Below are 18396 nucleotides of genomic sequence, written 5' to 3' on the forward strand. Positions count from 1 at the left end.
TGACTGTATAGTGCCTTTGCTTTCCTGAAGGCCTCTTTTGTTGTAGCAGAGCCTACAGTTTTGTTTTTTGCTTCTGCCTCTGCATTCATTATGCTCAAGTGCCCAACTTGGGAGTGTCTCAGTCATGCTGGAACACATCTGCCGTTTACTGATTTATGTCATATTAACTTAGAATGGTGGCTCAGGCAAGTGCTGCTGCCCTGCTAGGGGAAACAGCTCAGGTGGCTTTTTTATTGTTTCCTGGGCTGTTTCATGGAAACAGAGAAAGAAACTCAGGGACCTCTTTAGTGGGCCTGAAACCTGCCGGTTCTGTCCTTTGTTACCACTTGGCCAACTGGCTGACGCTTCCAAAGGTGCTTTCCAGCTCCCTAGAAGCTCTTTATACTTCCAGACGTTCTTAAGTTCTGTGAGATGTATCTGGGAATTAATAGCAACAGGGCAAAGAATGAATTAATCAAGGTTAAAGCCACTCTTTGTGTTGCTAAGCGACAAGACTTTGTGTCAAATCTGCCATGGGAAGTCAAGTAGGCCGGCCTCAGTTCTGCAAATAAGGTACAATTTTCTGTGTACTGTCCCACCAGAAGTAAGAGCCTTGACAGCACTGAGCGTGAGCAGGCACAGAGAAAGAGCAGTATGGCTGCACGGAGAGATAGACTTTTATTGCCTGTTACTTTCTAAGTAATGTTTTCCAGTTTAGCAGGGGACAAAACATCTGACCCTTAATCTCTCAGGAAGTGCTAATACTGCTTTGTGTTCCATCAGGTGAATTCAGTGGAAATGCAAGCAGCCACTGGTTGCACTTGCACTGCTGCTTGTACCACAGCACAGTGAGACGCCAGGAGAGACTGGTAGGGCACGGCTTTGGTGCTTCTCTGTATGATGGTGGAGTGTTTGGGAGCTACAGCTTCTTTTTATTTATTTACTTATTTTTCTCCTCCCTTTTGCTGCTTGGCACAGGCTGCCTTCTTGTCTGTTCAGCACAGTGGAAAGTGTCTGGAACAGGCAGGTTGCCTCCCAAGCCACTTAGCCATGGCAAAGTTGAAGGAAGCACAATGAGCTTTCCCCTTTTTTTTTTTTTTGTTGTTTTTGATGAGTAGAATTCTAACACTTGGTCCAGGTTAGAAATATTAATAAGATAGATGATATTTTTCATGTATTTTCTTTATTTGTTTGTCTGTCAGTCTGTGATATATTTTGCTTTGAAATTTGTGTAACAACAAACAAGTAACTTGTGGTATTTCAAGGCTATTAACACAGCGAAAGAAATGAAAATATGGCTGCTTACCTACACATTAATTAATAAATGCCCCTGTGGAGACATTTCAAGCGCTGTATTATTCCACATAGCTCAGACTCAGCTCTGTCACTGCAATTACAGTAAGCTATACACTGCAGAGAACGTGATCAATCTGGGAAATGCCCGTCCTACATTTCTTTGTTAGCTCATAGAAACCCTTTACCTGAAGCTCGTCAAGTGTCCTCAGTGATTCTTACATTCTTCAAAAAAGTAATGGGAAGGTTCAAGCTGCATTCATGGAGATCCCAGCATTATTTCATGCTCTTTTCTCTCAATCAGCAGTGCTTAATTGCACTTTTAATTCTGACAGGCCCAGTAAGTGCAGTCCAGCCAGTTCCCACATGGTTAGTGAGACCGGAGGTTTTCTAGATGGTGTCTTAAAGCCAGAATGCCTTTCTTCTTAATGAGTGAAAAGAAATAGTCAATGTATGTACCTGTTTTTCACTGCGTGTGGGAGTCTAAGCTTTGTGGCGGATTGTTTTCTGCTGGAGCGTGTCCTTCTTGGATCACAAAGAAAAGCATAAATCTTCTATCTGTAAATATTGTGGGAAGTTATCTGAGTGTCTCAGTCACATCAGGGTGGGCAATGACTGTTGTTCAAGAAGAGTTCTAACGTCAGAGGTGGTTACAGAACTGTCTTCACTTGTCTAACGTGGAATAAATGAGATCTCATAAGGTCGGGGTATGTTTGTCAAACTGGTGATTATGGGAGAAATGTCAACATCCTTGCGTTCTACAACAGGCTTCAGAGTAAAGTTCTGCAGGATGGATGTTAAAAATAAGAATATCTCCATCCGGGCCAGACCTTCTCCTGCACAGATGCGTTTTCCTGCAAGGAAAGAATGAGGAGAACAGGAGATGATGGTAGAGTACTTTTGCTGGTAACTTATTTTGACCCCTCTGCCGTGAGAGTTCCGACGTCTCAGAGTAGGCATGCAGCACTGCATCCTTCTGGGGAATGAATTGAATTAAACTGAGGTCTCAGTGTTCAGAGCAGTGTGAGAGTACTGGGTGGGCCAAGGCAATTTGAAGGTTTCAGTTTCTCGTGTTGTGTTGCTGCTTTATGGCTAGCTAGGAGAGAGAAGTGGCATGGCTACAAGTCCCACTTCATGCATCTTTTCTTGGAGGATGCATGAGAGGAGCTCTGGAACTTGTTAAGAAAAGGAGGTAAAGTGAAACTGTAGTATATGGGGTAGAGAGCTTAGCTGCCCAGAAGTGACCAGCAGATCTGCAGACATCACTGTTCAGACAGTGATGACTGAGCCACTGAAATCTCTGAAGAGGTTCTGGGAGAGGATAGTCTAGGTCCTGACGTAGAAAGAGCTCTTTACCTGTGGAAAATGGCAAGAAGTAGTCACTCTTTCTGAAGGTACCATTTGCATTCAGGAAATGTTCCGGGTTGAATTTTTCTGGATTAGGAAATTCCTTGGAGTCGTGCAGGATGGGAGACAGCAAAGGGAATATCATGGTGTCCTGAATAAGCATAGAGAGGAGAAAGTTAAGTGGAGACATGCCAAAGTAAAGCCCCATCAATCAGTTCCCAGGGCTGAATACATGAAAAGCTCTGCTTTGGTGGCTGCTGCGTGATCCCAGTAAGCTTCACTGTCTGCCAGAATTAAGTGTTGAAATCTCATGAGAAAAGCTGGTGTAAATGCAAAAAGTGCCAGCGGGGGAGTCTCGGTGGATATCTAGGAGGCTTTTTTTCACAGCAGCCATTCATATCTAGGAGCCAGCTAGCTACCTTTCCTCATAGTTGCAGTTCATAGAGTAATAACTGTGTGTATTGGAAACAAAAAGTAGGGATAGGCTGGTTCATAAAAGGAAGGCGACAACATTGTACAACTCAGTGCATAGCATCACCAGAGAAGGACCACTCCCTCTCAGAAATCAGATAATGCTGATTCTGTACTGCTCTCCAGTGTGTATGTAATTTAAGTAAAGCATAATTAATGTAGCACAGCAGGGGATTATGGATGTTCCCAGCCACAGACCTTGGGTATGAAATAATCTCTGAGCTTGGTGTCCTTGGTCGCAGCACGTGGAACGCTGAGGGGAAGGAAATCAATGAATCTCTGGATTTCATGGACCACAGCATCTGTGTATGGCATCTGGCTCCTGTCTGCCATGCAGGGGCTTCGGTCTCGGCCCACCACACGGTCAATCTCCTTGTGAATTCTCTCTGTTGGGGAATAAGTAAATTGAATGGATGTTTCCCAAAGCCTTTCCTCACAGTTGCAGCAAGGCTTGCTTTTCACCCTCCCAAGAACACAGGAACATACTTGGCACTGATGGCTCTCTGCTGGAAGTAAAGCTAAGACTGATGGACATCTCTGCTATTAGGGACTGTTGCCACCAGTGGTAGTGACACAGACTGTCCGCTTTGAACCCATGGCCTATGATATATCTTCAAGTAAATATTCCCTTTCCTCTTACCTTCAATCTCTGGGTATTTCTGGAGAGTCAGGAGTCCGTATCTCAGTGTGGTGCTGGTTGTCCCAGTTCCCGCAAGGAATAAGTCAAGTGTGGTTCTGGTCAAGGACTCAACAGTGAAAATAGAGTTGCCTTTCTCCTGGAGGGAAATTTGGCAGGATTCTTTGAGTGAAAACAGTAAGAAGCTTTTCTGCAAAGGATGCCTTGTGCCTATGCCGTATGCTTTTAGACTCACCTGATGTCTTTTCAAAAATACAACCCTCCCCAGGACATCAGGATAACAGTTCTTGTATGACACTTGAGGTAATATGGGAAGTGTATGGAATTCCCTCGGTGAGGTTGGTCAACAGCTTTCCCAGCTTTGGCTAGTGCTGTATGCCACTGTTAGCACTGTGCTTACAAGTCTTTCAAAGGGAAATGGAGGGGGGAGAATGAAGGTGCCAAGAAAAGCAAAATTCCCTCAGTATTTGCCAAAGCCCAGTGTGCTGCTACAACTGGGAGGCAAAGCAAGGATTCAAATGCTGATATTCCCATCATCCAAAGAGCTCTCACTCACTCACTCTTACATTACCTGTTGCATTTTGTTGATAAAAGCATCAATAAAGTCTCGAGGGCAGCTGGGATCAAAAGATTCCTGGTGTGCTTTTACAATTTCAGTAATGAAGTCATCAATGTTATCAATGTTTTTTATTAGTTTTTGATGAGGTCCAGGTAAAGAATCTAAGATGGTTGGGAAGAAGTTGTAGAGCTGCAATGATAAAAGGAGGAATTGCCTATTTTGGTTGATGTGCTTGCAGTCATTTTTTCCCCTGACTGTTACTATGAGAAGCAGTAGACTCTTCTGCATCATGGTTTCACCATACTCAAGGAGTGACTTCACTTGAACTGCTTTAGCAATTCTGTTCTGCTCTGGAAGTACAATGAGATTTCCATAAAATGAAGTAGCATGCCAATGATAAATGAGTAAAGCAAATTAATATAACGCTAATAACCTAAACGATTAATTCATTTATTAATGAAATGAAATTGCACAAACCTGCGTTTGTATTTTGTTCTGGTACTTGCTGTTTTCGTCCAGCAATTCAATTAAATTGAGAAACTTCTTGTCCTCATAGTCAAACCGATCCCCAAATACAATGGAGCAGATGATGTTGGAAACAGCATGGGTTAAGAATTTACCAGGGTTGAAAGGTTTCTCTGCAACAGCAACAACAGAAAGGTAACTTGCTTTCAGTACTTTAGTCATCATCTCCTCCCCTTATAGCTCCAAGGAAGTTTTGCATTCACTTGAGACCCAGATTTGTGCGGTCCTTTAAGAAGATAGTGAGAGATTTATCCAATTGGATATTCTCTACTTGTACATAACTGATTTTCCTGTCTGAATTCTTTAAGACCCTGTTTTGCCCCGTTCTTTCTACAGCAAGTCTGAGTGACTTGTTTCCCCTTCATCTGACATACATCTTGCAGCAGGACAGACTGTTTATTAGAGACTGCCTGAAGAATACCACCAGAACCTAAAGAATCTTCAGATACCTGTGATCAAAAGTAGATTTTTGGCAGCATGGCTACAGAATATTCTAAGGAAATAACTATGATGGAAGCGTGAGGAAAAGTGAGATCAGATCCATGACAGACAGGAAAGTTGAACCCGGAGACCGCAGTAAGGTATATCTCAAGTATGGAAGATAAGAATCATCAAGATGGGAAGGTATGAAACCCTGGGAAAAAAAAAGAGAAGAAAAAAGGGAAAAAAGAGAGAGCAGTTAATGGTAATGTTATGGATCAGCCTCTTCCATGCAGCTCTGGAGCCAGCCCTTCTGTGCCTTGCCCATGACTCCTTGTTGGCTGTACGGTGAGGCACATGCAATGCAGAATCAATGAGATGAAAAGAGCATGTTTTCTCAGATTCACAGCAGGGATTTTTATCTGTGAATCCAGACTGAATTTTGTTACAGTCTCATTGCAGGTCTGCAAGGTTTCCCAGCAGATGCACATCAGTGTCCTACCATGTGTGTTCCTGATCCTCTCCACCAGAAAGTGAGCTTCCTCCTGGATTCGCTCCTCAATGCCCTTCTTCCCCATTCCAAAATCACGCAGGGTGGTGAGGGCGAATCTCCGCAGTTGTCTCCAGGTCTCCCCATTGCTGGTCACAATGCCTGTTACAAGATAAAACAACAAACCTCCATGAGGAAGTAAGTTTTCTGCCCCCACCCCAGTTCTGGAATAAATATCTACAGCAATTGCTGTATGCCCAAGCCCAACTCTTCTGCTGTTCTGGAGGTGACAAATTGATCAATCTGACCAAGGCACCATTGTTTATTTCCAGAATAAGAGAAATGACACTGAGCCCTCAATAAAAAGGGACCACTGGTACTAAAGTCAACTTGGCCACAAGCAGATGGCTAAGATGAATTCCCAAATGCTTTATGCATTGTATCATCACCGAATACATTGAGGAAATAAAAAATAATACCATGGAATAACCATTTACCTGGAGAAACAGTCTACTGGGAACTGTTGTGGTGAATGAGCCCAGGGCCTCATTGAGTATGACCCTTAACCAGGACAGCCTTTATTTGCTTGTCAGTGTTGTACTCTGGAATTTCCATTTGATGGCACCTGTGCTGTAGGGCTTTTGGCAGTATTTTCAGAAATGGAAGAATAACAGCAATATCTTAGCGGCCCCTTTTGTCAACCAAATTTTAGCCAGAATTTGAAGGTGCTGAAAATTGAAAGGAACTCCCTGGAGCCAGCCTAGGACCTTAAACAGTTCTCCACCTACTGCTAGGTCCAAGGACTGAGTTGGGCTTTTAATACTTTATTCCTCATTTTTGTGTGTAAACGTAGTACTTGAAGTCCACCAGTCGCTCCTCCACTGCCCTTACAGGTGCATTCCTGTACCAATGACATGATCAGTTCTGTATGGCAATAGTACCAGGGAAGTACCTAGGCCTTTCAAGACTTTCTGAATCAGAGGCAGTGCTCCTCTCCCACTGAAGGCGTCTCCATTATCAATTAGGGCTTCTTTCACAACATCGTAGCCGTAGAGCACCACAACCTTTTTGGGGCCTAGATGTATTGTGAAGATAGGGCCATACTTTTTGCTGAGCTGTAGGAAGGAAGAACACAAGGAACACAGTCTACTTGTGCATGTTAATCATGGGAAATTAAGTTTGCAGGTCTTCACCTGGTGAATAAGATCTCTGGAAAGCAATTCATTCCTCAGCCCTTTCCCATCCATCTACCACCATCCCATCACAGTACCCTCAGGATCAGCTCCACAGCCAAACTCACTCCACCTATTTTCTTACAGGTACTGCAGCACAGGCTTTTCTTTTTTTTTTGACAGATGCATGACAGTATCCATGGGAGGGAACAGACGGCGCCGTTCGCCTTCAAACTCCTTTGTTTGGCCCTTGCACTCACAAATTCCCCTCCCAAGAGATTATACCTACCTGCCAGGGAGCTGAGGAAAGGAAATAGAGCCAGGTCCTCCATAAATCAGGACTGTGCCCTTTTGCCAAGGCAGTGAAGAGATTTGCACAAAAGGGTTGTGGTGGATATGGTGAATGCATCAGGACCTTGTCTAGAAATCTACGGTATACTGCAGTACTGGTGTGAGGCCAATGCAGTCTCAACACCAGTATGGTTATTGCAATTGGCAGCGTACTACATCAAAAGCAAACATGCAGGAGCTGTGAATTAAGCTGAGACTGTCTGGACTGGGCTTTGTCCAAGAGGCAATGCAGGAAAGAAAGAGACATTCTTACCTCCTTGAAGCTTTCCATCAAGTTCCATGGGTTCAGCTGAAAAACATTTCCAATTATGGGGATTGGTGTGGGACCAGGAGGCTCCTTCCCTCTTTGTGATGAACTTCTCCATGCAGCAATGAGAAGGCATGAGATGCAGGCCAGCAAGAGGATTGTTGGCCATCCCAAGAACTCCATGGTGGGCTGAGGAAGGGATGCAAATTGTCAGATGAGTTTGAACTGGGACCTGCAAACCTGAGGATATTTATAAGCTGTAGAAGACAAGCACGTGGATTAAGTCAGCCAATATCACTTCCCTGTTCCTGCTGAGGCAGCAGATTACTTATTAATCTGCTCAAGATTAGAATGAGCAAACTAGGGATGAACTCGTTGTTTACTCTGACTTTCTGAACACATAGAGCTTGTGTTCCTTTTGTTAATCATCCATGTGGTACCAATAATAATCTAATGCTGCCAAATGATCTCAAAATGCAGAAATACTAGAGCCCATCTGCTGAATGTATGCTTGCTGTTGTCCTCATGCCTAGGGTGATTTCTGGCTGCTTCTCCAACTTGTGTGCAGAATAGAGGGAGCTGTGGATGAAATAGGGGCATCTTCACAAGTGTTTTATAGGTATTTCACCTTCACTTCTCAAACGGAGTAAGAACATTGGTGTGAGGTCACGCATGCAGATTTCCAGGAAAAAAAACTGCATTTTCCCCGATCTCTTTTTTGCAGTGCACAGTATCCATAGCATTTGCTGGAAGATTTGAAAAGTTATCTACAAAGCACAGAGCCCTTTGGCAGCCTGTGCTCTCCTCACACGTAACGTAGTATCCAGATCTAGCTTCTGGTATACAAATTCTGAGACAAGACTGTGTGTTTGATATGCTTTAGTGAGGAAAGTGACGTGCGCCAGGAGTGTGCTGCAGCAGCAGCCCCTGCTCCGACTACTTTTGAGTCAGCCTCTATGTAAGGACACAGAAAATGTCGCCTTTGTTTCGGCGACCCTGATTGAAGTCTCCTTGTGAAAGTGTTCCGACAGCCCCGGTCAGTTTCGCACGCTTTTCATGACACCAATATGGTGAGCGGCAAAATGGCGTTAATTGCAAGGAGCACACCCTTCTTAAAACTTTCCCCATGCCTTAGGGCTACTACCATTGTCTCTGACCAATGGACATGTGGCATGTCTTATTTCCTTCTTATTTGGTCTATCCTGTTCTTCTCTCTTATCTTCAGGTCATTTGTTGCCATGGTTTCCCAGGGGCCCAGGGGCCCCTGTCGACCCTGGCGACAGCCCCAGCCCATTCAGTTAACTTCAAGAAAAGCAAGAGACTGTACCGGAGGCAAACCTGCAAGTTCGCCAGCACTTCTGGAAGGCATTCTTCTGCCTTCTGTCAGATCAAGCACATGGAAGAGAAAACTGGATATTAAGCGGGCTACTACACCACCTAAGAGGCCCAAGAGTACCAAAAAACAAAAATAACCTGTTGTGGTTTAACCCATCAGGCAGCTGAACACCACACAAACGCTTGCTTCTTCCCCCTGGATGGGATGAGGGAGGGATCTGGAAAGAATAGGAGTTGTGGGTTGAGATCAAAACTATTCCCTGAGACGGAAGAGGAAAATGGAAACAAAAGTGCAGTGATAACTGTATGTACAGGCGCAGTGTAATTACTCTCCTCTTGCTGACCAAGGTACAGCAAGAATACAACTTGCTGCCGACTGACAGCCAGGAGCAACACAAGGTCTCACTCCAAAATGCACAGTGTCAGTGTCTGCCTTACATGACAAAGACTTTGCTATGACCAGGTGTATTAAGATCCATGAAAAATTCAGCATTCAGTGATTTACAAAACATGCATACTTGTAACATGCTATGCTGGTAGGGCTCAAGATAAGATAAAGATCTTGTTGTGATTCAGGTGATTGCAGAAATGCCATTTGACCAGTCAGCACAAAAGATTTGGTTAAATATTTGTGTTTGAACTCACAGGGCCCAAAACACAACTCAGCTGACTCAGGACCAAGCCAGTGACGTGAGTTCTGCTCTTCAGTCAATTGGAATGTGCCACACACTGTTACACCCCGCCTTGATCTTGGAAAGTGCAAGGAAGTTAATGTAGTATCAGCCTTGGTGTGGCTTGTGCAGTGACTCTTGCAGTAAGCCACTGTGGTGTTGTTCCTGTTGGTGATCATCCTTGAATAGAGCTTAGCTTCAAAGTATAATCACCATGAAATGAGAAGAGGCCCTTCCCCAGCCAGGCAGCAAGTCAGGAACTGGGACACTAAGTTGACAAGTGTGCGTGCTTTGCCAACAGTGCATACGTTCAAGAGAAATGATGATGTGCAACTGACAATATAAAACCTCAGAAAGGCCCTGTGCAGCTGATTGGAACCAGGTGCACGACACAAATTCTGTCACACAGGAGGTCCATCAGTTCTACTCATTTGTGCCACTGAATGTCTCCCGTGCTACAACCACAGATGTCCCGCTCAGACTGTACCTCCTCCATTAAATCGGTTCCAAATTTTCTGTAAGTGATTTTGTGTTCAGGCCTTGAAGTTCAGGCCTGCTGGAAGAGGCTCAGAAGCAACTCTCTCTTTTCGTCTTTCAGAATTTGCAGGAAATCAGTGAGTTTAAATTAGAGTCCCAAAAGATTAGAGCTTGAGAAGCCTTCTGATGGAAACTACTTCGGCTTGGCTCAAAGCTGTGCATGCAGCCATTATTTTTTAATAGTGAATACAAGATGAATGTCTGTGCTTAACTAACATGGGAGGTGCAGATATTGGTATCACGTCCAGGAAACAAAGCAACGGATACCAAATCTGGTGATAAGCATTTGCTGACAGTCAGTGATTTCTGTCTTAATACGCAGAGCCTTTATTAAGGCTGAAATCACCTGAGCTTTGAGATGATCCATAGGGAATTTAGGAAAGCTGTCTCATGCAAAGTTATTGGATAGGCCCAACACTGAAAAAGGTGGAAGCCTCCACCCTCTAATGCAGGGTCTTTGTGTTTGTTAATCTCAGGTATCTGAGTATGCACTGTCATGGAGAAGTGAAGGCCAAACGGCAGTCGGGAACCGAGGTTCCTGCAGTGAACAAGTTACGTTTGAAGAAATCAGGTAAGTCCAATGCAGACTTCATGTTTCATGCCTAGGTTTTGACCACTTGATTTCAGCTACTTGGATACCCATTCTCAGTGTTTACTACTTAGGATGCTGCTGTCTGTATTCCCTGCACTGAGACAAATCCAGCTCCAGCTCCAGCTCCAGCTCCAGCTCAATCCATTTCTTGGTGTATGGGAACTGCTGAATCACAGCCTGAACCTCTGATTGACCACCTGAGGCGAGCACTGAGTCAGCCCTGGGAGCACAGGTGAAGGCAGTTCAGGTGTGTGACCAGAAGGGTTGGAGCCTGGCTGCACCTCACCTAGACCCCATTTAAGGCCGACTGCCCCTGGGGAGGGATCTCTTTCTGGAGATTGCTCCCTTTGGCGTTTTTTTCTGTAAGCCATGGATGTGGCTGAGCTTTTCCATTTATTTTTTATTATCTGTTTCCACCATGGTGATCCCTCTAGTTATACAACCTGTGAAGTACCGGCCTCTCCATGCTGCTCTGCTACTTGTATGTTTGTTGATTGTACACTTTACACTTGGATGGGAATGGTGGCTTTACCACAAGGGTGTTGTTCCTATCTTTTTCTGGGAGGAGTTAAATTGTGTTTCTGTCAGATCTCAGACTCTCTTCCTCTTCCTTGCCTTAGAAGGAAGTGTCTACAGCAGTGACTGTATAGTGCCTTTGCTTTCCTGAAGGCCTCTTTTGTTGTAGCAGAGCCTACAGTTTTGTTTTTTGCTTCTGCCTCTGCATTCATTATGCTCAAGTGCCCAACTTGGGAGTGTCTCAGTCATGCTGGAACACATCTGCCGTTTACTGATTTATGTCATATTAACTTAGAATGGTGGCTCAGGCAAGTGCTGCTGCCCTGCTAGGGGAAACAGCTCAAGTGGCTTTGTTATTTATTTCCTGGGGTGTTTCATGGAAACAGCGAAAGAAACTCAGGGACCTCTTTAGTGGGCCTGAAACCTGCCGGTTCTGTCCTTTGTTACCACTTGGCCAACTGGCTGACGCTTCCAAAGGTGCTTTCCAGCTCCCTAGAAGCTCTTTATACTTCCAGACGTTCTTAAGTTCTGTGAGATGTATCTGGGAATTAATAGCAACAGGGCAAAGAATGAATTAATCAAGGTTAAAGCCACTCTTTGTGTTGCTAAGTGACAAGACTTTGTGTCAAATCTGCCATGGGAAGTCAAGTAGGCCGGCCTCAGTTCTGCAAATAAGGTACAATTTTCTGTGTACTGTCCCACCAGAAGTAAGAGCCTTGACAGCACTGAGCGTGAGCAGGCACAGAGAAAGAGCAGTATGGCTGCACGGAGAGATAGACTTTTATTGCCTGTTACTTTCTAAGTAATGTTTTCCAGTTTGGCAGGTGACAAAACATCTGACCCTTAATCTCTCAGGAAGTGCTAATACTGCTTTGTGTTCCATCAGGTGAATTCAGTGGAAATGCAAGCAGCCACTGGTTGCACTTGCACTGCTGCTTGTACCACGGCACAGTGAGACGCCAGGAGAGACTGGTAGGGCACGGCTTTGGTGCTTTTCTGGTCTCTGATTTCTGCTCCATATGATGGTGGAGTCTTTGGGAGCTACAGCTTCTTTTTTTTTTTTTTTCTTTTTTTTTTTTTTCTCCTCCCTTTTGCTGCTTGGCACAGGCTGCCTTCTTGTCTGTTCAGCATGGAGGAAAGTGTCTGGAACAGGCAGGTTGCCTCCCAAGCCACTTAGCCGTGGCAAAGTTGAAGGAAGTTCAGTGAGCTTTCCGTTTTTTTTGTTGTTGTTGTTGTTTTTGATGAGTAGAATTCTAACACTTGGTCCAGGTTAGAAATATTAATAAGATAGATGTCACGGAGTTGACCAGATCAATCTATGTCCGTGACAGGGGCGACAGGCCTCTGCCCTCCCCCCCCCACCCCAGTCCCACAAAAATGGGAAGGAAGGAAGGGAGGAAAAGAGCAACGGCAACAATCTATGGAGGAAAACGTGTTTTACTATAATATTGGAATACAAGATAACACAATATATACAATTTAATTGAAATTGAGATTAATAAATCAGACAAGATGAGAGAGAGAGAGAGAGAGAGTTCCCGGAACCGAGTCAAACCTGAAAAGCTTGGAACGGCTAGGAAAGCACCCTCCAGCACCCACTGCAAGGCAGCAAGAGAGCGCCCCCCCCACCCGGAAGGGCCAGATCCCGTGACTGCTGTAATGTACAGGGATAGGTACTTGGAATTGGGGCAGTGACACTTTAATGCCCCGTACACTACATGATGTTTTGATGTGGAATACTGAAACCCAAAAACAAAAAACAAAAACAAAAAAAACATAGAACCATGACATTTCACCCCTTATTCTACATCGTTACATCATGCTTAAAATATATATACATATATACAAACAAACAAAAAATGATTAAAATGCATTACTCATACATGGCTATATATATATATATATATATATACATAGAATTAGTAACTGCACTCCCCCGGCATCAAGTTTCCTTGTGGTACACACTGGACATCCCCATTCTTCTGCATTATCCACCAAGTGGATCCTGGTCCCTGGGCAAAAACTGTACCACGGAGAGGTTTGCCCTTTCCAGAAGCTGGAAGAACCCAAACTGCCTTTCCTAACATGTTCTTTACATGTACAACAGGGACTTTATCTGCCTCTACGGTATGTAGGGAACTGGATTGGTTAGGACCATCACAATTGATAGATCCTCTGGTATTGACTAACCAAGTGGCTTCTGCCAAATGCTTCTCCCAGTGCTTAAATGTTCCACCACCCAGTGCTTTTAGCATCGTTTTTAACAACCCATTGTATCGTTCTATTTTACCAGAGGCTGGTGCATGATAGGGAATATGGTAAATCCACTCAATGCCATGATCTTTGGCCCAAGTATTTACAAGAGAATTTTTGAAATGAGTCCCATTATCTGACTCAATTCTTTCTGGGGTGCCGTGTCGCCACAGGACTTGTTTCTCGAGACCCAGTATGGTGCTTCGGGCAGTAGCATGGAGTACTGCATATGTTTCGAGCCACCCAGTGGTTGCCACCACCATAGTAAGCACATAATGCTTACCATTGCGAGATCGTGGCAAGGTGATATAATCAACCTGCTATGCCTCCCCATATTTATACTTTTGCCATCGCCCTTCCTCCCAGAGAGGTTTCATCCTCTTGGCTTGTTTGATGATGGCACATGTTTCACAGTTATGAATAACCTGTGCAATGGCATCCATAGTTAAGTCCACCCTTCGGTCTCTAGCCCATTTGTATGTTGCATCTCTCCCTTGATGACCTGAGGTCTCATGGGCCCATCGAGCTGGAAATAATTCACCCTTGTTCTGCCAGTCCAGGTCTATTTGAGCCACCTCAATTTTGGCAGCTCGGTCTACCTGATGGTTGTTTTGCTGTTCTTCAGTAGCCCGACTCTTGGGCACATGAGCATCTACATGGCGTACCTTTACAACTATAGTCTTTGTTCGGGCAGCAATGTCTTTCCACAGTTCAGCAGCCCAAATAGGTTTACCCCTTCTTTGCCAGTTATTTTGCTCCCACTGCTGTAACCACCCCCATAAGGCATTTGCTACCATCCATGAGTCAGTGTAGAGATAGACCACTGGCCACCTCTCCCGTTCAGCGACATCTAAGGCCAGTTGGACGGCCTTTACCTCTGCAAATTGGCTTGATTCTCCTTTCCCTTCAGTGGCCTCTGCAACTTGTCGTGTGGGGCTCCACACAGCAGATTTCCATCTGCGATGCTTTCCCACAATACGACACGATCCATCTGTGAACAGGGCATATTTCTTTTCATTCTCTGGTAGTTCATTGTATGGTGGGACCTCTTTAGCACGCGATACTTCTTCTCCTGGTGGTGTTCCAAACTTTTTACCTTCAGGCCAGTCCATGATGACCTCTAGGATTCCTGGACGGCTGAGGTTCCCCATCCGTGCTCGTTGTGTAATCAGTGCAATCCACTTGCTCCAAGTGGCATCAGTAGCATGATGGGTGGAGGGAACCTTTCCTTTAAACATCCAGTTCAGCACTGGCAGTCGAGGTGCCAGAAGGAGCTGTGTGTCAGTACCGACTACTTCAGAAGCAGCCCGAACCCCCTCATACACGGCTAAGATTTCCTTCTCAGTTGGAGTGTAGCCCTCTTCCGACCCCCTGTAGGCTCGACTCCAGAATCCCAGGGGTCGGCCTCGGGTCTCTCCTGAGGCTCTTTGCCACAAACTCCAAGTGGGACCATTCTCTCCAGCAGCAGTATAGAGGATGTTCTTTATACCCTGTCCCGTCCGTACTGGCCCTAGGGCCACGGCACGGGCTATCTCCTGTTTAATCTGTTCAAAAGCCTGCTGCTGCTCAGGGCCCCATGTAAACTCATTTCTCATTCGCGTCACATAATAAAGGGGGCTTACAATGAGGCTGTAGTTTGGAACGTGCATTCTCCAAAAGCCCACTGCACCCAGAAAAGATTGTGTCTCTCTTTTGCTAGTGGGTGGAGACATAGCAGAGATTTTGTCGATCACATCTGTCGGGATGTGACGACGGCCATCTTGCCACTTTATACCTAGGAATTGAATCTCCTGGGCAGGTCCTTTCACTTTGCTTCGCTTAATAGCAAAACCAGCACTCAGAAGAATTTGGATTATTCGCTCTCCTTTCGTGAAGACTTCTTCTGCTGTATCGCCCCACACAGTGATGTCATCAATGTACTGCAGGTGCTCAGGAGCACTGCCCTGTTCCAGTACAGTTTGGATCAACCCATGGCAAATGGTCGGGCTGTGTTTCCACCCCTGGGGCAAACGGTTCCAGGTATACTGAACGCCCCTCCGTGTGAAAGCAAACTGTGGCTTACATTCTTTGGCCAAAGGGATGGAAAAGAAGGCATTAGCAATGTCAATGGTGGCATACCATTTGGCTGCTTTTGACTCCAGTTCATACTGGAGTTCTAACATGTCCGGCACAGCAGCACTCAGTGGGGGAGTGACTTCATTCAGGCCACGGTAGTCCACCGTCAGCCTCCATTCTCCACTGGCTTTACGCACTGGCCATATGGGGCTGTTAAAAGGCGAGTGAGTTTTGCTGATCACTCCCTGGCTCTCTAGTTGACGAATCAACTTATGAATGGGGAGCAAGGAATCCCTGTTGGTGCGGTACTGCCGCCTGTGCACCGTTTTTGTAGCAATCGGTACCTGTTGCTCTTTTACTCGCAGCAGCCCCACAACAGACGGATCTTCTGACAGGCCAGGCAAAACAGACAGCTGCTTAATGTTGTCTGTGTCCACAGCAGCTATTCCAAAGGCCCATTGATACCCCTTAGGATCCTTGAAATGCCCCCTTCTGAGGTAATCAATACCTAGTATACATGGAGCCCCTGGGCCCGTCACAATAGGATGTTTTTGCCAGTCTTTACCAGTGAGGCTTATCTCAGCCTCCAACACAGTCAATTCTTGAGAGCCCCCAGTCACTCCAGAAATATGGATTGATTCTGTCCCTTCATGACTCGAGGGCATCAGAGTGCACTGTGCACCAGTGTCCACCAGTGCCTTATATTTCAGTGGTTCTGATGTGCCAGGCCATCGAATCCACACAGTCCAATATACTCTATTATCCCTTTCCCCCTCCTGACTGAGGGCAGGGCCCCTCTATTCATTACCTGTGGTAACTGGAGCAACTGCACTGGTGGTTGATCTGCCTTGTAATTCTTTCACCCGGGCTCGTAGTACAGGAGTAGGTTGGCCGTGCCACTTTCTCATGTCTTCTCCATGGTCACGTAGGTAATACCATAAGGCAATTTGTGGTGTATTACCCCTTACTTGAGCCGGAGAGCGTTTGCCTCTAACAGCTGAGATTTTTGATGGTGCACGCGAGAAGGAAGGTTCATCGTCTTTAGTTAGGTGGGCTCGCATCATCTCCTTCATCTCCTTGATCTCCTTCATTAGACTCATTTGATTATCCTGATCTTCATCCAGTGTCTCTGATACTGCTACAGGTTTGTCACAGTTAATCAGTTGAGACACTTGCTCCGTCATTTTTGATATAGCAGCAACAGCAGCATGAATTGGGGACAGCAATTGTTCTTAGTTTTGGAGCGTAACAATTAATTCATAAACTAAGGGCGTTCTCTGTTGTTCGTTGAATCTGTCACGCGCTGACATTAGTGTAGAGGCATATTTGTCCGGCGCTGTTGTCACGATTTTCTGCCATATCTCAGGCGTTGTCCTCACTCTTTCAGGGTCGCGGTTTTGTTGTGGGTGGTTAGGAACAAAGTTAGGGTCATACAGCATTTCCACCACGCCTATTTCCCTCAAATACTGTATCCCCTTTTCAACTGTATCCCATTTTTTCATCGCAATCTTCAAGCCATTTTTGAAGGGATACTTTTCCTTCACGGCTATTAACACTCGTTCCCAGAGGGAGGCAGCCTCATCCGAACATCGACTAATTCCTCTATCAATAGCTGGATCTCTGGCAATGGCACCTAGTTGGCGAGCTTCATTACCATCCAGAGACAAGCTATGGGCCCCACTGTCCCAACAGCGAATCAACCAGGAAACAAGAGTTTCATTCGGGCGCCGTGTAAACTCCTTTCTTGAACCTTGGATTTCAGTCATCTTTAGAGGCCAGCGAGTAGTAATAGAGACTTCCTCTTCATCACTCTCTTCTGCATGTCTCTTAGTTTTCCCTTTTGCCTTTCGCGATGGTGGTGGTTCTGAGGAAGGCCCGTCGCCTGGATCTTCCTCCTCCTCCTCCTCTTCTTCTCTTTTTCATTCAAGACGCGAAGACACTCGTTTCCATTTCTTGCCCTCCACAGGAGCAACTGGTATTGTTACTGGTGTCCCCTGTGATTGATTAGATTTGACTTGGGGATTTTCCCCTTTGGCTTGAACCTCAGCTCGGAAACTCTCTCTCTCCAGAATGGTATTATATAGGGCACGGTAAGCACAAGCCAAACCCCAAATAAGTTGTACCTCCTTAGATTTATGTAAGCCGCATAGTCCCTGATTCAAATACTGGCTTAGTTTCTCAGGATCCCACAGGTGTTCAAGAGTAAAATCCCATGACACTGCGGGTCCCCATGCTTCTAAGACCTTTCCTAAACCTCTCCATATCCCCTGCCAGTCATCATTCTCTAGTTTTGGAGAAGACTTATTACAAATGAATTGGAATACATTCAGGAGAATTGATGACACGCACACCACCATGACTATTAATTCAGGATTCAAAAAACGTTTGACAAACCGAAAAGAAAACCCGGAGACTGGTCTGAACATCGTGTTGTTTGTAAAATTAGCTATTCCATTTGGGATGTAGCTGTTTGTGAAATTAGCCATTCCTTCCGGGATGTAAATGTCAAAATTCAAATCATACCACATTGCAAGTAGGTAAAACATAGGTGTCTCCATCAGTGCCATTAGGTACCTATATACGGATGCAATTCCAACACACGTAAGTGCAAGATGGATTATTGGCCAGTAGGTTGTGAGTAACACCACTGCTTTAAATCCTTTACACAGTGCCCCCACGATAACGAGTGGGTTCATCAGAGGTGCCTGCTAAAAAGGGGTTAATGAATTGAAGCTAACAAGAGCAGGGGAAAAAAAAAGGCACTACCCAGACTAAGTAGTGCTCAAAGTTTACAAATATCCCAGAACACTGGCAGTACGCCTAATCTTTCAAGGTCAGGTTTTCTAGCACAGAAGCTTGAACTACTGATAATGTTCCCTAACGAAGCTCTCTAAGAGCAGAGAGAAAAAAAGATCCGTTTTAACAGCTAAAAAGCAGCTCGTGCCC

General features: G+C 45.2%; 1 protein-coding gene across 1 annotated transcript; it reads right to left on the minus strand.

The window, feature by feature from the left end:
- Positions 1-1944: 1944 nt before the first annotated feature.
- LOC306947048 (cytochrome P450 2H1) lies at positions 1945-7674 on the minus strand (the record flags this gene model as incomplete). The annotated part of the gene is made up of 9 exons (XM_079536228.1): positions 1945-2126; positions 2629-2770; positions 3289-3476; positions 3731-3866; positions 4299-4475; positions 4764-4924; positions 5734-5883; positions 6674-6836; positions 7498-7674. 9 exons carry the CDS (start codon positions 7672-7674, stop codon positions 1945-1947), a joined length of 1476 nt encoding a protein of 491 aa, XP_079392354.1.
- Positions 7675-18396: the final 10722 nt, after the last annotated feature.

Source organism: Tetrao urogallus (assembly GCF_951394365.1).
Source record: "Tetrao urogallus genome assembly, chromosome: 5".
Classification (NCBI taxonomy): Eukaryota; Metazoa; Chordata; class Aves; order Galliformes; family Phasianidae; genus Tetrao; species Tetrao urogallus.